This window comes from Rutidosis leptorrhynchoides, chromosome 5, assembly GCF_046630445.1.
Source record: "Rutidosis leptorrhynchoides isolate AG116_Rl617_1_P2 chromosome 5, CSIRO_AGI_Rlap_v1, whole genome shotgun sequence".
Classification (NCBI taxonomy): domain Eukaryota; kingdom Viridiplantae; phylum Streptophyta; class Magnoliopsida; order Asterales; family Asteraceae; genus Rutidosis; species Rutidosis leptorrhynchoides.
This window is the reverse complement of record NC_092337.1, coordinates 201,212,344-201,236,242: the sequence shown is the minus strand read 5'-3', so window position 1 is coordinate 201,236,242 and position 23,899 is coordinate 201,212,344. Positions and strand designations below refer to the sequence as shown.

Here is a 23,899-nt window from a genome sequence, read left to right as displayed (position 1 = left end):
ATTTGTAACACCTAATTATTTTGATTACTATTATTATCATTATTATGAACACGATATAAAAGTCGATTAAAAGCTATTAAACGAAACGATTAGGAAATAATGAGTAAGAGTATCATGATGAAATTAAAATATTATAAGATATTGATTTAGATAAAATTATCGTTCTTATTATTTTTATCATTACTATTATTATTAAAAGTATCGTTAGTATTAAAACTATCATTTTAACAAAAATTATCATTTTAATAGAAATGTCATTGTTACTATAAAATATCATTATTATTATTATTTTAAATAGAATTATTATTTTAAAGATAATATTAAAAATTATCGTAAATATTAAAGCTATCATAATTAGAATTATCGTTTTATCATAATGTCATCTTAGTAATTATAAATATTGATATTTTTATAATAATAATTATTATTATAAAATAATACAACTTTTACTTACTATCATTATAGATATTATTTTATCAAATAAATATGTGATACAAACATATTTTACTACGTGTAATAACTTACTTTAATAATACCTATCATATTATCTTTATGATATTAAATGAACCCTATAAATTTTATTACTTAATATATATAAAAGTATATTTTGTTATATAAATTTAATATAAAATTTTATTTATTAATAAATAAATTATATTATTTACTCTAATAAATCTTTTAAAAATATTTAAAAATATAAAACGACGATATTTAAACTATATATTAATCATGTATAGATTTTTGGAAATTATTTTGAGTCAAATTTACTTTTGTTGACTTTTGCATATTAGTCTCGAGCATTAGGATTGTGGTACACTATGACTTGACCTAATTTGTTAGACAAATATTGACCAACACATAAATATATATAATTAATTAAGGTTCGTGAATCCGAGGCCAACCTTGCACTTGTTCAATGACGTTATATGTATTTTTACTACGAAATACAGTATGGTGAGTTTCATTTGCCTTTTTACCCTTTATATTTTTGGGACTGAGAATACATGTGCTTTTATAAATGTTTGACGAAATAGACACAAGTAATTGAAACTACATTCTATGGTTGAATTATCGAAATCGAATATGCCCCTTTTTATTAAAGTCTCGTAATCTAAGAATTAGGGAACATACACCCTAATTGACGCGAATCCTAAAGATAGATCTATTGGGCCTAACAAACCCCATCCAAAGTACCGGATGCTTTAGTACTTCGAAATTTATATCATGTCCGAAGGAGGATCCCGGAATGATAGGGGATATTCTTATATGTATCTAGTTAATGTCGGTTACCAGGTGTGCACCATATGAATGATTATTTTTGTCTCTATGCATGGGACGTATATTTATGAGAACTGGAAATGAAATTCTTGTGGTCTATTAAAATGATGGAAATAAATGATTATGATAAACTAATGAACTCACCAACCTTTTGGTTGACACTTTAAAGCATGTTTATTCTTAGGTGTTAAAGAAATCTTTCGCTGTGCATTTGCTCATTTTAAAGATATTACTTGGAGTCTTTCATAGCATATTTCGAAGAACGTTGCATTCGAGTCATTGAGTTCATCAAAGATTATTATTAAATCAATTTATAGTTGGATAGTGGATATTATGAAATGGTATGCATGCTTGTCAATTTTCGATGTAAAGAAAGTTTGTCTTTTAAAAACGAATGCAATGTTTGTAAAATGTATCATATAGAGGTCAAATACCTTGCAATGTAATCAACTATTGTGAATCGTTTATAATGTATATGAACGGGTCCTTTCAGTTGGTATCAGAGCGGTGGTCTTAGCGAACCAGGTCTTCATTAGTATGTCTAACTGATAAGTCGATATGATGCATTAGTGAGTCTGGACTTCGACCGTGTCTGCATGTCAAAAGTTTGGCTTATCATTTTGTGTCGAAAATTAACTACTTATCATCCTCAGGAAATTACCTGCTTATCATTTTTAGTCTAAGACACGTCTTGCTGCATTGATTGCATGAATAGTGTATAGACAAAAATTCATATCTTAGCATATCTGCTTAATCATATCTTATCGTATCTGTTACTTTAAACTTTGCCTGACATATCCCGCAAAGTCCTCCGTAATCTACGAAATCTTTTGATCTATATATATATATATATATATATATATATATATATATATATATATATATATATATATATATATATATATATATATATATATATATTCTATGTAATTAGAATACCATCCGTTAGCCAAAATCATTTCATATCGGAAAAAAAAAATCCTTTATCCAATCGTACGAAATGGAATTCGTCATCAGTTCAAGTCACTCAGATTCCGAAATGGAATCCCATTCAAGCTCCGAAAGCAGTGTGACCGGAATAGATCAACCAATCAGTCATCACCTATTCTGGATGAATTGGGAATGGGTTCGTAGCCTCCTCAATCATTGGAAACAAGAAGAAGGTGATCCCTTCCATCCACCACATTGCCCTCTTGATGAAGAACCTGAAGCACTTACCGGCGAACCTATCCGAAACACCATTTTCTCTCTCATTTCCAGAGTTTCTCGTCACGATTATATATTACATCAAATTTTAGATTTTATTTATCCGCTCGTCCGAACCGACAATCACCCCGGTGTAATAGAAGAAGTCAACGAGCTTCGCGCTCGGGTAGTGGCTTTGGAGAATATGGTGCAGAGATTACAAACACCAGCAGCAGCATCAGCAGCATAACCAGTACCACCATCATCAACGCCAACAGTACCATTACCACCTCCAACCACAACCGCGTCGTAAACATCAACTTCACAATCTGTCCCACGAGCATCAATGTCATACGCACCATAGATACCAAGGAGTACCAACAACAATAACTGACGAAGTATTAATTCATAACTTCATTGGAGAAACATTCCGCGGTGATTATGTAATCTCTAAAGTCTTAGAGATTATCTAATCTAGCCCTAACCATAAATCAGTTAAGCGAACCAAAATGATAGAAGAAAGAGTAGAAACCCTGACAAAAATGGTGTGTGATTAACAAGCTAAACTTGCTTTACCAACAGCATCAACAGTACCGTCAGCATTACCAGCATCGTCAGTACAGTCAACATCCGAATCAACAACACCGATAACATCACAAACTCCGTCAGTTCAAGAATCACTGTGGACATCATTACGAATCAATAACGTATATATTGTATCAACGAGTTATGGAGAATTAACTCATTCCCTCTGAAGAAATTATATGTATATTATATATATAAATAAATATATATATATATATATATATATATATATATATATATATATATATATCTATATATATTGAAATAAATCTTTCCGTTCTAAGCTATTGTGTGTGAATCTTAACTACTCGGTTAATTCATATTACAAATATGCAATAATGTACGTCCTTCGGCCGCAACTTAACCAGCGTTAACTACAATCTTTGTCGCAATTCAACAAATTCCAATTCATAATAAATCAAGTATATATTTTATTTTACACTTTCATCATCGATGTACCCGAAACTTTTCAGATAACATCATTCGTACTCTGCGAAATTCACAAGAATTCCACGAACCGAACATCATACATCAACAAATAACGAAGTATTGATTCATAATTTCAATGTCATTAAAGAAATATTGCGTAAAAGTTATGTACTTTTTAAAGCCTTTAGGGATTATTCAATTCTAGTTTCAACCGTAAATCAAATGAGTTTAATTTAACATTAACTCATTAAATCTATGTTACATCTGAAGAAAATATACATATATATATTTTCATAAAGACTGTAATAAAATTCTTTTGTACAAAATATTAATTGTGAAATTTTTTTTTTTAACGGGTAAGTAATACCCGAGAGATATATAAATTCACAATTAATATGTTACATTCTTCAAATCTGATTCAGCAAATCATCCATTATACTCCCTACTTTCACAACAATATACATTCTTTTATAGAAATCAAAACAACCATACTCATTCAAAATATAATTACATATTCTGATTTTGAAATCTCAAAATTCAACTTGAGATATGACCAAAATCATCACTCTTAGATCCTTACATCTTTCACAAACTATATTTTTACTTCAAAACTGTGTTAGAACATCAAATGTAAGTTAACGATTACAATCTGTGTTCAAACCCTTCGAAAATTTCTGAAGACACTTCGAATGATGAGCAATCGAGATGATGATCCAACCACATGTTACCCACAGTTATGTACCCGAAAAACTCTTGAAACCAAAGTAAAAGTTTAAAAAACGTATTCGCGTCAGATTCTTTGGCATTTATTAGCAAAAATAACTTTGCGACTCCTATTCAAAGTAGCCAGTTTTGTCACAGATCCAGCAAGTCAAGTTCGACTTTTCAGTCAGACTAACCTTATTATAACCTTGAGATATACACCATCGTTACCAGGGAACCTTTTACATTCCACCACATTATTAGCAGATGTACCAACAACTTCATTACCCTTTGACTTTAGCCTCTCCAAAAAGTCATTATAATTATTCATTGAAACCCCATCATTTACTCATTCGCATCTTGTAATGAGAATTGCCATACGAATCATTAGAAATTAGCAATCAGTATTTTGAAATCTCGCAGCATGTCTACGCCAACAGTTATATGTGTATATATAACGTCTATCTCCTGGACTTAATTTGAATGTGAAGTTTCTGAAAAACACTCCGAACTACGAATTGGTTCTCCGAAAATGGAAAAAATGCTGATGAAGCAGCAAAAACTATAAACAACTTTAAACGGTAAAAGCTGGATGATAATGATGAAGTGTGCTGGCAAAGCGCAGAAAAAGAGAAGTTTTGGAACAGGAAAACAGATTGAGCAAAGTAGGAAGGAGGCTGTGGACAAATTACAAAAACTGAACCTGACTTCAAAGGATCCAAATGATTCAGTACCTGCTGAAGTCATTAACGAATACCTTGCTCCTGACTCTAAACCCCTGCGGACAATATTCTTCATCATCCTATGATATTAGAAATTCCAAAATATCATCATATCTTTCATTATAAATATCCTCCATATTTCTGAAGATATTTTCTTAATTTTTCTTATTTGAAATCATTTACCTCTTCGCGCTATCTGTATTACATCATAAAAGAAACTATTTTAGTTTCAAAATTCTGAAACTCCAAGTTTAAAATAGGAATATTTTGAAGTAGTGTTGGGAACTGAAGCATGAATTAGTATAATATAATGACACTTGATCAATGTGATTATATTACAGTAAGTCATGCTGAGTTTCTAAATGGAACGTGATGATTCACAGATCATAACATCATCATGTGCCATGCTATACGACTCGTGTATTCTATTTAACCTCTAAAATATCAAGAAAATATTTCTTGATGATTCGGCCTTTTCCAAGGTATTCTAGTAATTTGACAAGTCAAGATCGTGCCATCACAATTTTCTTCCTAGAACATTAACAATGTTCATTCCCAAATTCATATATGTGAATTCTGGACCATTACAAGCGGTGCTTAATCGCAAGAAGAAGAAACGAAAGGACAAAACTCCGAAATAGAAATTGGGGTATAAATTGCACCAAATAAAAGAGAGCATTAATTGTGAATGATAATGATTATAGAAGACAGAAGCAGAGACTTTGAAATATAAGGGAACATATAAAGCCCAACGACAAACCAGAAATTATAAACCATATATATCGATGCATATAGCAATATAAAGACACGGGAGAACTAGAAACACTATAAACCCAAGAGTATAGTAGAAGTAAATAGATTCTTCCAGCGGTAGATGAAAAAGAAGAATGATCGATATGAAAGTTAGAAGTATATCGAGAATCAGAACTGGATGGAGCATATTGATGAATACTTTAAAATATGAGTTGAGGGGGAAAGAATAGAAGGTGATGAAACATGACTAGGAACTTAGAAATCAACAGATTTAACTCACACAATGGCGGAATAAGTGAATCAATCCCTCTAGTGAATAGGTTAAGTTTTTTTTTGATTAATTTAGTTAAACCACAACTAAATCAAGTGTGATTAGATCAACACCTAGAGCTATTATTCACCACCTGGGTGATTTGGACTGAGAGAGAATCGGAGGAGCTCACTAGATCTGAGTGTGTGTAACAAATGAGAGGCTTAACCTAAAATTAAGAACATAAGACTTTATATACCCCTGCTGTTGACTCACCCATATGATTCATTCATCACACGTACGAGTTGGCTTCATCAGCCGTACGGGTGATCACTCACTCGTGTCTTCTCATTTAGGTTGTAATTGTAACTTAGCTCAGCATCAACTGTGCGTATGAGCCTGTCAGCCGTACTAGTGAGGCTTCACTCGTACGTCTGACTAAGTCTAACATAGTCAAACATCTAAATCTCGTTCCTGCAGTTCCTGTAACCACATACAAACACGGATAGGATAATAACGAGCAATCATGGTGGCATGTAAACTGTTGTACCTGCAATGGACGTGGGTAGATGTCTAGGGACTTGCATAAAATGCATCAACAGAAGGTGTGAGTTGTAAGGAAATGAAGGAGGTGAATTTATAAGAAAATCTCTGACAGAACAATTAAAATGGACGATCGCATTTAAAGCGGATCCTAATTCCCTTGATTACCGGAGAGTCAAATCTTATTAAGAAGATTTTCTTCAAATCCCTTGAAATCTGAGAATCAATCATATCTACGTCAAATGATAAGATGAATCTACACTTACTCATTTCACTCTTCTATGTTAGCTTCATTCGTACTCTTCATATAAATGGATTGTTTATCCAAATTATTCGCTGATGATAAAACTCTAATTTTCAGCCCGTATGCATCATGAAAACATACTTATTATCATTCACGACCTTTCCACTCAAATTTCGGGACGAAATTTCTTTAACGGGTAGGTACTGTGACAACCCGGAAATTTCCAACCAAATTTAAACTTTAATCTTTATATGTTTCCGACACGATAAGCAATATTTGTTAAGTTAAATTTCAAGAATTTTAAACTATGTTCATACATTCATTCAACCTCGACCAAGTTCCAACGATTCACGAACCATTAAACGAATATGATTATATATGTATATGTGTATATATATTATAACTTGAAACGTAAACAAAATATTAGATTAAATACTTTATATGATTGTATCTGTTTCAAAATGTTTATCAATAGAATTAGAAGATAAGATCAAATGATTAAATTATCAGATATATTGAATTATGATTACAAGTCTCTGTTGAAAGGCCCACGTTGATTTGAGAAATCTTTCCATTTTAACAATATTTGGAAAATGGTAAAGTGATTTATAAATAAGAACAAATTTTCAATCATTGAGAACTAGACAAAGGATAGTGGAAGATTGAATCTCATAAAGACTCGATTGATCTATTTAGTTTCAAACGTACAAAAACATTTTCAGTTTAAAAAGAACTTTATTATTAAGACGTATATAACTTTTATAAATATCTAGAACCACTTTTGACAACTCATTACTTAACTAGTATGATAAAGATAACGATATTTATATTTTATTTTATTAAATATATATAACGATTTAAATTAATATTATATATATTTATATGCGTATTATACGTACATAGTTTTATACTTTTACTATACTTAAACTTTACCTTTACTTTATTTTTACTTTACTTTAACTTTAATAATTCACTTTAATAATTCATACTTTAATAATTCAATTTAATAATTCATACTTTAATAATTCACTTTAATAATTCATACTTTAATAATTCACTTTAATAATTCATACTTTAATAATTCACTTTAATAATTCATACTTTAATAATTCAAAAATCTATTATAAATAGAATTCAATAGGTTTCATTATTTCATAAAAACTTGAAAATATTTTTCTCTAAACTCTCTCAATCGATTTACATATATATATTTACTCCGTATTATTTCAAGATATTATTAGTATACATAAAATATTACGACGGAGTGCTGTCCGAGTGATTTCGAAATTGTTTTTCGAGTAGGATAGGATTAAGGAAATTATGGGTTATAGCTATGGAGGTGATTGAGTATGGTTCATGAGTATGCTCGGGAGGTCAATATAGTGTTTATCATTTCCGTTGCGTCTACGTACCTTTCCTGCAATATTGAATCTCAATATTGATACGTGAGTACTCATAATTTAACTTTTACATACTAATAGTGTATCCCTGACTAGTGCTCGAGTATTTAGGATTATGCATGCTTGTACTTTTGATATTGCCCTTAGACAGGTTAGGTTGAATCTTGAATTAGTTACACTTGCGGTTGAGATAAGGTATAATATATGCATGTCCTTGGAAAGCTAGCGAAAAATTAAGAACTTTCCCTTTAGATATCGAATGGTTTCGATGAACGGATTAGAAGTTATAATCAATTGAATTTTCGATATTTTTATTAAAAATGATTATTATTATCGTCGTTTTTATCGTCGTTCTAGTTTTATCTTATTATTATCATTATTATTATCTTTATCAATAAAAGGGATTTATCATTAAAAATTGTTATTTTTTTTATTATTACTATCGTTATTATCGTTAAAGTTATAATTAGTATTATTATTATTATCCAATTATTATTATTATTATTATTATTATTATTATTATTATTATTATTATTATTATTATTATTATTATTATTATTATTATTATTAGTATTATTATTATTATTATCATTATTAATATATATATCATTATTTAAAAATGGTTATTGTTATTGTTATTATTATTATTACTATATTATCATTAAGATAATTATTAGTATTATCGTTAATAATGTTATAGTAACTATCATTATTACTTTTAGTGTAATTAAAACAAATATTTGTAACACCTAATTATTTTGATTACTATTATTATCATTATTATGAACACGATATAAAAGTCGATTAAAAGCTATTAAACGAAACGATTAGGAAATAATGAGTAAGAGTATCATGATGAAATTAAAATATTATAAGATATTGATTTAGATAAAATTATCGTTCTTATTATTTTTATCATTACTATTATTATTAAAAGTATCGTTAGTATTAAAACTATCATTTTAACAAAAATTATCATTTTAATAGAAATGTCATTGTTACTATAAAATATCATTATTATTATTATTTTAAATAGAATTATTATTTTAAAGATAATATTAAAAATTATCGTAAATATTAAAGCTATCATAATTAGAATTATCGTTTTATCATAATGTCATCTTAGTAATTATAAATATTGATATTTTTATAATAATAATTATTATTACAAAATAATACAACTTTTACTTACTATCATTATAGATATTATTTTATCAAATAAATATGTGATACAAACATATTTTACTACGTGTAATAACTTACTTTAATAATACCTATCATATTATCTTTATGATATTAAATGAACCCTGTAAATTTTATTACTTAATATATATAAAAGTATATTTTGTTATATAAATTTAATATAAAATTTTATTTATTAATAAATAAATTATATTATTTACTCTAATAAATCTTTTAAAAATATTTAAAAATATAAAACGACGATATTTAAACTATATATTAATCATGTATAGATTTTTGGAAATAATTTTGAGTCAAATTTACTTTTGTTGACTTTTGCATATTAGTCTCGAGCATTAGGATTGTGGTACACTATGACTTGACCTAATTTGTTAGACAAATATTAACCAACACATAAATATATATAATTAATTTAGGTTCGTGAATCCGAGGCCAACCTTGCACTTGTTCAATGACGTTATATGTATTTTTACTACGAAATACAGTATGGTGAGTTTCATTTGCCTTTTTACCCTTTATATTTTTGGGACTAGGAATACATGCGCTTTTATAAATGTTTGACGAAATAGACACAAGTAATTGAAACTACATTCTATGGTTGAATTATCGAAATCGAATATGCCCCTTTTTATTAAAGTCTGGTAATCTAAGAATTGGGGAACAGACACCCTAATTGACGCGAATCCTAAAGATAGATCTATTGGGCCTAACAAACCCCATCCAAAGTACCGGATGCTTTAGTACTTCGAAATTTATATCATGTCCGAAGGAGGATCCCGGAATGATAGGGGATATTCTTATATGTATCTAGTTAATGTCGGTTACCAGGTGTTCACCATATGAATGATTATTTTTGTCTCTATGCATGGGACGTATATTTATGAGAACTGGAAATGAAATTCTTGTGGTCTATTAAAATGATGGAAATAAATGATTATGATAAACTAATGAACTCACCAACCTTTTGGTTGACACTTTAAAGCATGTTTATTCTTAGGTGTTAAAGAAATTTTCCGCTGTGCATTTGCTCATTTTAAAGATATTACTTGGAGTCTTTCATAGCATATTTCGAAGAACGTTGCATTCGAGTCATTGAGTTCATCAAAGATTATTATTAAATCAATTTATAGTTGGATAGTGGATATTATGAAATGGTATGCATGCTTGTCAATTTTCGATGTAAAGAAAGTTTGTCTTTTAAAAACGAATGCAATGTTTGTAAAATGTATTATATAGAGGTCAAATACCTTGCAATGTAATCAACTATTGTGAATCGTTTATAATGTATATGAACGGGTCCTTTCAAGGGTCGTCGAAACGCGACAGCTTAAAACCATTTAACCTGACCACTTTATCGCGTTTTGGTTAGCATTGTCGCGTTTGGGTCATCGCGGAACGCGACATGGTGTCGCGAAACGCGACATGTGGGCAGACCTGCTTTTCTAGCTCGTTTTTAAATGGCATTTTTTGGGGGGGTGTTTTGGTCTTTTCACTTTGTGGATGGTTTGAGACCATAAAAACTGACCAAGGCTTATCCTTATCTCATTTCTTACTCTTTCACTTACACACTTTCATTCTAGAGAGAGAATTAGAGTTTTAGAGAGAGAGAGCTCATTTTGGAGAAGAAGGAACCCGATTCTTGTCCAAGTCCAAGCTTTAAAGTTGTTCCCTACATCTCTAGCTACGTTTTGGTAGTGTTGGTAAGTTTTAACTCCGAGTTTCAAGTCTAAATTGATTTATAGCTAGGGTTTGTTCATGTGTAGTTTGTAAGACCCGTTTTAGTGTTAAAGGGGTGAATTTGGGTAAACATGATGTATGGGAACCCTAAGGTTTATAATCTAGGGTTTAGTCCTGCGATTTGGAGTTTGTAGAGTTAATTGTGTTGTTGAAGCACTAGCACACTTATGTGTTAATGAAAGACTTCAATTGGGTACAAGTTTGACCCGATTGTGGGTCTTGACTTTAAAATGGGTCAAATGGTTAAAGGTTGACCTAGTTGGGCAAGATGGGTATGAAAATACCCCAAATTTGTGTTAGTTGGTGTAATGGACTTTAATCGGTAGCTTTTAGTGATTAATGATAGTCTTGACTTTGAATGGGCGGTTTTGTACAAATGGGTCATTTAATGCAATTAAGTCATTAAATGCACAAGAGTTAAGTGTTGGTGTCTAGTCCAACTAGTTTGTATGTTGATTGTGTATTTAATGTACTAGGTACTTTGCATTGAAGCTTGCGGAGTTGTATAATCATCACCTAGGCGATAAGGTGAGTGGAATAATTATACGTGTATGTATATAGTGTATTTATTTATATGCTATGGCACGATCCACGGAGCCGGTAATGCCATAGTATGTGCGAGTATGCTATGATGCGAACCACGGATCCGGTAGCATTATAGTACTTGTGTTGTAGTGTGAACCACGGAGCCGGTAGCACTATAGCACGAGTTGTTAAGGTGCGAACCACGGAGCCGGTAGCGCCTTAATGTGAGTATGACTTGAGTTATGATGTGAACCACGGAGCCGGTAGCATCATGACAATGTGCATGGTGTGAACCACGGAACCGGTAGCGCCATGACGCGGGTATGGTTAACCATATGATTTGTGTATGTGTTGTAGTGTAGCATATTATATTATGTCGTTTATATGCTATTGAATATGCTAGTTGAGGTATTGGAGGTCATTTAGCTCTAATTGAGATGGTATGCTAATTATATTGCTTGCATGTATGCGGTATGTGTGTAAGTGTATGCAAGTAGGTATATTATATATGTATGTTTATAATTATTGCATTTACTAAGTGTTTTGCATACCCTCTCGTTGTTTACTCTTTTTAGGTTTCGGCGTGGATAAGGGTAAGGGTATTCGTTTAGATTAGAGACCTCCACCTAGTGGGTTATTGGAGGGGATTTTTGAATGCGACCTTGTTGGGTAGTTTAACCCCAAACGTCATGCTCGTTTTATGTTTGGAAATTAAACTCATGGGTCGTTAATACATTTTGATTTGTACTAAACTTTAATACTTAAATACTCGAAGCGTTGTACGAAACCTTTTATGTTATGGTGGATGTTCATTATTTGAGAAACTCATTTGAATGTCGTATAAAGTCACTAATGTTTCAAAAAAAAAAATTTGTCGGGTTAGAGACGGGTTGGGTCGTTTCAAGAGGATGAATAATATTATTTATAGATCGAATTTTATGTTCGGCTTTTCCGTTTTGAGAAGAGGTGGGAGGGCATGAAAATTGGAAGGTGATGGAGATGTTGGGAAAAGAAAGTGTTAAACGCGTTATTCGTATATTCGGTGCCATTATCACATTGAAAACTTTTAATTTTATGACCAAACTGTGTATTAATGTACGTAAAGAAATTTTGAAAAATAGAAAATACTTGGGATTTGGAGTTTAAAGGATATGTCCAAATTAGTTTTGTCATCTAAAAACAAAATATAATAGCGGTGACCACCCGAGCTAACAATCGGGGAGGTCCAAAGATCACTGTGCACAATATCGAACGTCAAATAAGTAAAATTTACTAAATCATAAAATGGTAACTTTATGTGTTTACCAAGAATACAAGAATGAAAAATACTAGACTTTGTTTTATTGCATGAAATAAGCTATTTATTACTAAGAGAATGTAAAATAGAAGTTCCTGGATGCCCTAATCGACGATGCCATAAATCTTTGGAAAGAGAGACAAATGCTGAAGGAGAAAGTTGGTGATGTTGAAAAAACGGTGTGAGTGAGTAGAGGTCTCCGACACTATTACTTCATATGAGAGGTAGCCGCGTCTGGTAATCCTTCACACCAAAACCAAATGGATCAAATTCGACAGATAAAGAATTATCAGTTGTGAATTTTCTAACAGATAAAAGATTTTAATTAAGTTCGGTACGTGAAGAATATTTTTAAGGTGTAACGGAGGATATGGGTATGAAAGATGCATATTACTGACACCATGAATTGGTACTTCATGACCACTTCCAACGATTATATGTTTATTTTTGCTCGAATTAGAATAAAATGAGAACTTATCTGACGAATTTGCCATATGCGAAGTTGCCCGGTGTCTATGTACCAATCATCCTCGGGATTATGTATTGAAAGTGTGTGCAAAGCTTGCGAAATATCTGTTGGGCTGTAGGATGTAATAGCAGGCTGCTGTGGTCTTGGGCCCAAAAGTCGTGGTAATGTATTCGGCCCAGAAGAAGTGTAGGTGAGTCTGTTCCAATTTAATGTTGGGTATGGGCAAGGAGGATAAGGCCAATTAGGAGCCCAATTTGCAAACTGATTGTTACCGTACGAAGGATAACCCCACATTGTATACGACTGACCTCGCTCAGATTCGTTAAATTGACCCCAATTGGAACTTTGTCCTCTTCCACCTCGATAACCACTGCGACCCCGACCTCGCCCCCTGCCTCGAAATTGATACAATTGATTATTTCTGCGTTTAGGGTTTAAGTTATGCGTGTTAGCGCGAAATTGATTGGAGTTAGAGGTGGTGGTATTTAGGGCGATGGCTGCTGTAGCAGCTGCAGATGCGGATTGCTTCATCTTCCTTGTTTCTTCCATAATCAACGGAGAACGAACCTCATATAATTCTGGAAGGGTTGAGTTTGATGAATCATTGTACCGATTACCTCATAACTATCTGTTAAGCCAGAGATTGTTTGTAGTACCAATTGAGGGTTTTCAATTTTGACTCCAACTGCTAATTGATCAACAAGCATCTTGAGTTCTTGGCAGTAGGCTGAGATGTTGGCAAAATTTTCTAGTTTCGTATTAGAAAATTGATGTTGAAGATAGATAGCGTGGGAATTCTTTATCCTGGAAAATATTTGCCAAAGAAGACCAGGCTTCAGCTGCTGTTGCTCCTGGTTTGATAATTGTGTGTAGAAGATCGTTAGAAATTGTCCCATAAATCCACTGAAGAACAATCGCATCGATACACGACCATTGCTCGGGATTATCTGTTTTGGGAGCCTTTGATGATTCGGTTTTGGGGGGTAGAATGTGATGAATAACCTTGTAAGCACGACAATGGATTTGGAAAAGCTCGGCCCAAGAAGTATATTGCCCGTTCTCCATCTCTAGAGTGATGGGAATGACATTCTTGATGTTGTTAATGTTTAATGCTGGATGTAATTTGGAATCTGACATTGTGAATTTGTTTGAGAAGCTGTGATATGAATAAGAAGCTGCAACTGTGTTATATGTTGGTGTTGAGCAGAAAAGCTGCCACTATGGTAATAAGAAGTTGCGATAAAGAAACGTAGGGATTAGAAGGATAAAGAAACGTAGGGATTAAAAGAATTCGCCAGGGGTTTTGAAGTTTGCTTAAGAAAAAATATATATATATATTCGCCAGGGATTTTTAGGATCGTAAATCTGATACCATAATAGAATTCAATTGTCTGCTTCTCATTAATCCCCAAGGTTGGAGAATTCGGATCTCGGGGAGATCTCGTTTGGACTTTTTTAGGGAGATCTCGGCATCTCGGAATAATCTCGGGGAGATCTCGGACGTTGATTTACGTTGACTTTATAGTTTTTTTAATAAAAATATACATAAAAACATAAATATATGTATATTTATATACATTTTTACGAGATTTTACAAAAATATTAGAGAAATGAGCGAGAAAATCTTAGAAATCTCGAATTTTATAAGAAAATCTTACAAATTAGCAAGAAAATCCGAGAAATCATGCCTTTGACTAAGTTTGACCCCGTTGACTGAGAAATCTCGAGAGATGAACATCTCGTCTCGGTTGCCTTCTAAAAACGAGATCTCGAGGAGATCTCGGGAGATTTACAACACTGTTAATCCCAGACCCTATATTTATAGGGAATACATATAACCTTCTTATTACAATTAGGAAACCTATTACTTGTATGACAAGACAAACGTTATATGGAAACATCATATAATTCTAATCTATCTCTAATATACATAAGATAATATAAGTCAGCTATTAATGATCTCAAAGTAAATTATATTATTGTGTTAGTTGCAGACCTTTAGAAGGATACAATTCGTAAAGGGGGTGAAAGTATGGCCATGGTTAATTCAATTACAAAACCAAGCAACATTTTAAAACATTTAGTATTTACATTCTGAGAGTCCATAGGAATAAGATTTACTCGGATCATTTGTTGGGTGCTTATTTTTCTCTCACGATAGTATTAATTTTAGTTTCTTATTGTAGCTTAAATAGTGAAGCGACAAGCATAATTGTTCATTCTACAAAAAGTAGGTAACAAATGCCTCATGACCAAAATAATTGCTAAGTTAGAAGACATGTCACAAATAGAGGCCCATTGGAAATTGGAATTACAAGCAGTGGATTTTAAATTGTCAAAAGTAATACACGTAAGTAATGCATAACATCTGGCAAAATGTGGCATGTTAAAATTGGTAAATATGACGAGTTGTTGACTATCTAATATTAAACTTTATAGTTTCAAGAAGTTCAAATATTGATTACCATGCAAGTACATATTTAGTAAGGGTTTCAGTTTCATGTTAATGTGATAAAAATTTGAACATTCGTTGAGTTACTGAGTTGATATGTTTCATCTGCAAAGAATTTTTAGTTTGTAGTACCACATTACTAAATCCACAAATTTTGTTATGATTTAATTAAATATGAAGTTAGGGGTCATATATAGTGTTTATTAATAACTTTTCTAGCTGTGAAATCTGACTTCTTTCTTGGGGATATAGTTATAAGCTTCCCAGTTTGAATAAGAAAAATACATAATTTCCTTTGGAAAACAGTATGTCTCAAACCTTGCTTGTTATTAGTTTGGTGTCACCAATGGACAACCTATGAATGCTAAAGGATATTTGTTAGTGATATTTTTCACTTTTGCTTCAATTCTTACGCTGAAAGAAAATATGGCTGCGACGCTCCCTATTCTCTCTTCTACAAGCGAATTCCGGCGAACTTGGCTTAATTCCGGCAATCAATTCCTAGTTTAATTGTTCGTTCAGTAAGCTATTTAGATTAGATCCATTCTCTCTTACTCTTTATCTTATTTTTTCTTTTTGTTTCAATATCCCAGTCGGTATTACAAGCGAATTCCGGCGACCTTGGCTTAATTCCGGCAATTAATTCCTAGTATATTGTTCGTTCAGTAAGATATTAGATTAGATCCGTTTTATTTTACTCTTTTTCTTACAATTCCTAGTTCATTGATCGTTCAGTAAGTTATTAGATTAGATCCACTTTATTTTACTCTTTTTCTTATTTTTTCTTTTTTGTTTCAATATCCCAATCTGTATTAGTACTATAAACGATTCCGGTATACTCCATGTTTTTTGTATCGGCAATCTATTACTTGATGTGAAACAGCTTACTGATCCAATCTGTATTAGTACTATATCAGTATTATCCTACAAACGACTCTGGTATACTCCATGTTTTTTGTATCGGCAATCTACTCCTTGATTACTGTCTCGACAGCATGCTTTCTTGATTAGATCCAATCTACATCACTCTTTTTCCTATTTTTCTTTTCTGTTTCAAGATGTTTCACATCCCATGTTCTCCTTTTACACCCAAACATAGCCGATTGAATAATCAATCAAACATAGCACATCAGACTAGGCTATCGAACAACTCTCGCATCATCAACAACATTAAGTATCAACCTGATAATGTTGGCGTATGGATTAAGGTCGACCATAACCGCAAGAACCAATCAAACCCTAATCCGGTCAACTTTGCATCATCTTCTAATGAATTTCCTCCTCTTCACCAACAACCAACAAACCCTAACAACCATTTTTTCTGCCGTATGAATGCAGCAAATAACAGCCTTTATCAGCGATTCAAAATTCAAGAACATGCCAAAACCCTAATAAAAAAGTTTGGAAACCCTAATCATACAACCGATAATACTACCTCTCAAAACCACTCAGCCGATAACCCTAAACACTCTAACCGCTTTACCGAAAACCCTAAACCTACCCCATCACCTTCTAAACCCGTAAACAAAGGCATCACCTCCTTTCTATTCTTCAACTTTCCGGATTCCTGGAACTCTGTTAAGCTTTGGTCACTATTCAAGAAACATGGTGAATTAACGGAAGTTTATATACAAAAAAAAAAGGTTAAAGAATGGAAAAAGATTCGGTTTTGTGCGATATAAGAATATACACCCTCATCACGTTGATAATATGGAAAGGAAACTAAACAGGATCGAAGCCGATGGAATGTTGTTGGTCGTTTACAAAGCTCGCGATCAAAATATTGGGCCAAAAGGGTATGATGACAATCACACCAATCAGAATACTCAGTGTACGGAACAGAAGGTAAATCCCAAAGTTAATCTTGATAACACTGTTAATGATCGTACCTTCTGTGATGTTTTAAACAATAAGATTCAAGTTATTAAACACAATGAGTCAAATTTCTCCAAAGAATTCTCCATCAAGGTTCCATCTGATACAAAGCTCATTGATCTCCTCGGGCACGCTCTTATCGGTGAGATCAAGAATATTGAACACCTTGACTATTTTAATGAAATATGTAAGTCCGAGAACTTTAATGGCTTCGAATCTAAATATATTGGTGGTAAAGCTGTACTACTTCTGTTTGAAGATATTAGATGTGCATTCGATGTTATCAACCCTATGAGCTTCGGTAAAAAACACCCTTTATGGAACTGGTTAGATAACATACGCCCCTGGGATCCGGATGAATACACAACGCCCGGACGTTTGGTTTGGTTAGACATTAGGGGTGTCCCATTATCATGCTAGAACGAATCTACCTTTCACAAGATAGCTAAGTGTTGGGGTGACGTTTTGGAATTACAAAATTGTTCAATTGAAGAGAAGGGATCGCAAGACATCTCCCTTGGCAAAGCACTCATCAACACAAGTTCACTCGCCCCAATCTTCGGTCAGGTATTTATCCATCATGAATTAAAGATCACTAATGTTTTTGTGTCCGAAAATCTTAATTCACAGGTAGACTTTAACTCAATGGATAACGAATCATCGGTTTGGGAGGATGATGTGCATTCAGAGGAATATATTTCGGACAACGAATCCCACATGGATGACGACCATGAAAATTGTTCACAAAACTCAGAAAACCAAAACCCACCACCACCACATGATAATCATGATGATCGCAATGTTAACCACAACTACAAAAATCAAAACCACGCCTCACCTTCCACGTCATCGAGAAGGGTCGAAACAACTAAGTTCTCCACACTCAACCGTGAAAATTCAAACCATGACAATCAAACCCCTACAGGACCTTCCCATATCTCGGACACAAATGTAGAAACCAACACAACTAACCGACACAATACACATTGCAACACCTCACATACAACCTACAATTCTCACATCCCCGAGAGTCTCCCAAGCCAAAATATACACATAAGCCCAATCGACATTATGCATAACCTAATATCACCCAAACCCACTAGTCCAATCAAAACCCATATCAACAATCCACGGGCCTCTCAAATAGATCCCATTACACTCAACATGGACCCTCCTACTCTACATACATGTCATCCCATTAATCCTAATAATGCCGAACCAAAAGAAACCACCGAACCCACAGAACCCTCAAGCAACACACCCACCGATTCCACAACAAGTAACAACGTGAAAAAAAACAAACCGTCTCAACCTACTTGTGGAAACCCCACCTCTCCTGACCCCCTACCCCCACGCAAACATCACCCATGCCGAACACCTTTCCCACCGAACCTACACATGTCGATACTAACCTTAAACAAACCACTCCAACCAACTTAATACCCACGAACCCTACTGCTGATAACCCCAGCAACGCTTTCCCGATGAGTAAAACAAAGGAGAAATCCAAAAACAAGCAACATGATGTGTCACGAACCATAAAGAAACCAATGTACTCCTCAAACATCATCGATTTCAAAAAAGTTTCACGCCCCTCTCTGGTTACCAAACCACCAACGAACCATCTAACCAAACCACCATCTGAGAACCCTAAGAATATCACACGATCAAAATTCTTATACATAAAGCATTGTGCGAGAAGTGGACAAAAACTAAAGTACTCCCAACTCAACCGCAAAACAAGCTCCACTTCCAAAATGTCCGGGAACGCTTCTAAAGCAATAACAAAGTCTAAAGAAGATAACACGAGCTTTAATTCCAACAAGTTAACGAGTAGCACCAAAGACACAACCGAATACGGGCATGGCATCGGTATCCGTTGGGAAACCAACTCTTGATCTCCTTTCATCTCCAATCGTTTTGTAAGTTTTTTATAATGAGTTGTATTTCACTAAATATTCGTGGGTTGGGTCAAACAGATAAAATCCATTGGCTCAAACAAATTTGTCAAAAAGAAAATCCGGTCATCCTTGGGCTACAAGAAACAAAATGTGGACAATCCAATGACTCTCTAATCGAATCCTTTTGGTACAACACAAACTTTAAATTCATACAAAAAGACTCAATCGGGGCATCGGTGGATTTATTATTAATATGGGATTCGTCTTCCTTTATATTCGACTCCGCCATTGAAGGGGAATTCTTTACCGCAATTAAAGGGAAATGGGCTGGGATAGACACTGATATGATTATGATAAACGTATATGGCCCACATTCACACGCAAGAAAATTAAGATTTTGGTCTGAACTTTCAAAATTAACCGATTCCATCGATGTTCCCCACATTATCTTTGGTGACTTCAATGAAGTTAGATCTAATTCCGAACGCTTAAACTGCTACTTCAAACAAAATTGGGCCGATAAATTTAACAACTTCATAAATAATGCTAACCTAATTGACCTTCCATTAGGCGGAAAGAAATTCACACGCATGTGCCTTAATACACAAAAATTCAGCAAACTAGACAGATTCCTTATTTATGAAAATATTCTCGACATTTGGCCAGACATCTCCTCAAAAACCCTCGAACGTGACCTTTCCGATCACTGCCCGATCATATTAAAAAATTCCTTCACCGACTTTGGACCGAAACCTACCCGAGTATTCAACTCATGGCTTAAACTAAAAAACGTTGATGACATCATCAAATATACATGGCAACTCCCAGTTAACGGAAACCGTCCCGACTGTATTTTCCGTAATAAATTAAAAAATGTAAAACTTGAACTTAAAAAGTGTAGTCTCCAACTTAACAATCTTGACTCCGAAATCATTTCACACCTCGACGCCTCAAATGAATGGGAAAAAATTGCAGAAACCAGACAACTAACTGAATCTGAACATAAAAACTGGATAAATGAAAAGGTCCAACACATCGAAAAGAAAAAAAAGAAAACCAACATGTTAAAACAAAAAGCACGAATTAAATGGAATCTAGAAGGTGACGAAAACACTAAATACTTCCATAACTTCATTAAAAGAAGAGCCAACAAAAACAACATCCGCGGCATCTCATTAAATGGAACATGGTCTGAGGATCCTCACATAATCAAAAATGAGGCATTAAAATACTTTGAGACATTATTCAAATCCAAAAAAATGCAAAGGAAATTGCCTATTTGAAAACGACCCCAATCGCAATTATATAAACGATACAGACAACCTCATACTTGAAGCCCGATTCTCCAAAAAAGAAGTGTGGGATGCACTTAGTGGCTGTGACAGCTCAAAAGCTCCCGGCCCGGACGGCTTCAATATGAAATTCTTCAAAAAATATTGGTGGTTGATAAAAGAGGACCTCATCAAAGCACTTGATTGGTTTTGGTGCAATTCTGAAATTTCTAAGGGTTGCAACGCCTCCTTCTTCACACTAATCCCAAAAAAAACCAATCCAATCGGATTCAATGAATATCGTCCTATTTGTCTAAACGGAAGTTACTATAAAATCCTCACAAAAATCCTTTCCAACAGACTTTCAAAAGTAATCCACAAAATTATTGGCACAGAACAGACCGCCTTCCTCAAAGGAAGATACATCCTTGACAGCGTCCTAATCGCAAATGAAATAATAGACGAATTAAAAAGAAAAAAACAAAAGGGTCTTATATTTAAAGTGGATTTCGAAAAGGCATTCGACTGTATCAAGTGGGACTTCCTTTTCGACACCATGAAAAGTATGGGATTCGGCACCAAATGGATCAGCTTCATCCACGCATGCATCTCCTCTTCCACAATCTCCGTCCTCATCAATGGCTCCCCGACCACGGAATTTACCCCTGGTAGAGGTATCCGCCAAGGTGACCCAATTTCACCTTTCCTGTTCATTATCGCGGCGGAAGGACTCAACATTCTCGCCAAACGTGCCATAGCAAACGACCAATTCCGCGGTATTTGTGTTGGCCATGACAAGATTGTGGTATCTCATCTCCAATATGCGGATGATACAATCTTCTTTGGCGAATGGAGCAAACGTAATGCAAAAAACATCTCCAAATTACTAAAATGCTTCGAAAACATATCCGGCTTAAAAGTAAACCTTAAAAAAAAGTAACCTCTATGGGATTGGCGTCACAAAACATGACGTCGAGGAGATGGCTAAGTATATTGACTGCTCGGCCGGATCTACCCCATTCACATACCTTGGACTCCCGATTGGGACTCCCTCCAATAAAGCATCCTCATGGCAGCCCATCATTGATAAGTTTGACAAACGCCTTTCCGAATGGAAAGCAAAGTCCATATCATTTGGCGGCCGCCTCATCCTAATCAAATCCATCCTATCCAGTACCCCACTCTACTACTTCTCCCGATTCCACGCCCCCGTAAAAATAATTAATATACTTGAATCAAAAAGAAGAAAATTTCTCTGAGGTGGTTCGGAATCAGAAAACAAAATAAACTGGATTAAATGGGAACACATCCTCTTACCTTACGATAAAGGTGGGTTGAACATCGGATCTCTTTTCTGCAAAAACATATCCCTACTATGTAAATGGTGGTGGAGATTTTATATCGAAAAAAATGCATTATGGGTTAAAATAATTTCGAGCATATACGGGGAGGGGGGGTTGTTACTAACGTTTTTTCTAGAAATGTTGCAGGTACCACAATTTGGAATGAAATCATCAAGGCCGGAAAAATTGCAGACAACCTCGGTGCTAATTTCTCCAACTCAATAACAAAGTGCTTAGGGAATGGAAACAACACTAAATTTTGGCTTGAAAAATGGTGTGGTTCCGAAACTTTTAGCAGCCAATTCAGAAGGCTTTTCATGCTTGATTCAAATAAAAATGCTTTAGTCTCAGAACGCTTATCGTCTTCCAACTCGCATACCTCCGGAACTTGGAATTGGGTTAGAGAACCTTACGGTCGATCACTTAACGAATTGTCGGAACTAAACAACCTTCTTTCTTCCATTAACCTTTCGGAAAATCCTGACACTTGGAAATGGAACCTAGATAACTCCGGAGTGTTCACCACAAAATCCCTCTCATCAATTCTCGACAATCTCAAACTCGAAATACCTACCTCATCCTTTAAAACACCAAGAAATAAACTCATTCCACAAAAAATCAACATATTCATCTGGAGGGTCATACTTGGTAGAATCCCGACTAGAGTTGAACTTGACAAGCGAAACATTGATCTCGATACCATACTTTGTCCTCAATGCAACTCACTTGTTGAAACCATAGAACATACCCTATACCAATGCACTACTTTTGAAGCAATTTGGAACCTAAACCTAGCATGGTGGAACCTACCCACAACCACGTTCTCCAGCCTTTTTGATATAACATTAACGGATCAAACATTTACCACATCGCCCCTTGGTAAATTCATCTGGCAAGCGACAAAATGGACCACTATCTACATGATATGGAAGAACCGTAACGCCAAGGTTTTTAGCAAAAAAGATTGGTGCCCCGCTACTATACTTTCCGAGATCCAAGCACAAACCTTCTCATGGATATCTAAAATATCAAAGAAATCATCAATCGATTGGCACCAATGGTGTAGAAACCCGTCCTAATTCATCCGGACGAAGTCCATATCGATTATAAACGATTCACAACAATTGATTACATCGCGAGGTATTTGACCTCTATATGATACATTTTACAAACATTGCATTAAATTTTAAAAGAAAATCTTTCTTTACAACGAAAATTGACAGCATGCATACCATTTCAGAATATATCCAACTATAATTGACTTAATAATAATCTTGATGAACTCGACGACTCGAATGCAACGTCTTTTGAAATATGCCATGAATGACTCCAAGTAATATTTCTAAAATGAGCAAATGCACAGCGGAAGATTTCTTTCATACCTGAGAATAAACATGCTTTCAAGTGTCAACCAAAAGGTTGGTGAGTTCATTAGTTAAACATAAATAATCATTTCATAATTTTAATAGACCATAAGATTTCATATTTCCATTTCTCATAAACATACGTCCCATGCATAGAGACAAAAATATCATTCATATGGATTGAACACCTGGTAACCGACATTCACAATATGTATATAAGAATATCCCCATCATTCTGGGATCCTCCATCGGACATGATATAAATTTCGAAGTACTAAAGCATCCGATACTTTGGATGGGGCTTGTTGGGCCCGATAGATCTATCTTTAGAGTTCGCGTCAATTAGGGTGTCTGTTCCCTAATTCTTAGAT

The 23,899-nt window shown here is 34.0% G+C and overlaps 2 protein-coding genes across 2 annotated transcripts; one reads left to right on the top strand and one right to left on the bottom strand.

The window, feature by feature from the left end:
- Positions 1 to 14,081: 14,081 nt before the first annotated feature.
- On the bottom strand, positions 14,082 to 14,459 carry LOC139849227 (uncharacterized). The gene has a single exon (XM_071838889.1). The coding sequence runs from the start codon at positions 14,457 to 14,459 to the stop codon at positions 14,082 to 14,084; it is 378 nt and encodes a 125-aa protein (XP_071694990.1).
- Positions 14,460 to 21,801: 7,342 nt separating this feature from the next.
- LOC139849226 (uncharacterized) lies at positions 21,802 to 23,243 on the top strand. The gene is made up of 2 exons (XM_071838888.1): positions 21,802 to 21,994; positions 22,312 to 23,243. The coding sequence occupies exons 1-2, from the start codon at positions 21,802 to 21,804 to the stop codon at positions 23,241 to 23,243; spliced, it is 1,125 nt and encodes a 374-aa protein (XP_071694989.1).
- Positions 23,244 to 23,899: the final 656 nt, after the last annotated feature.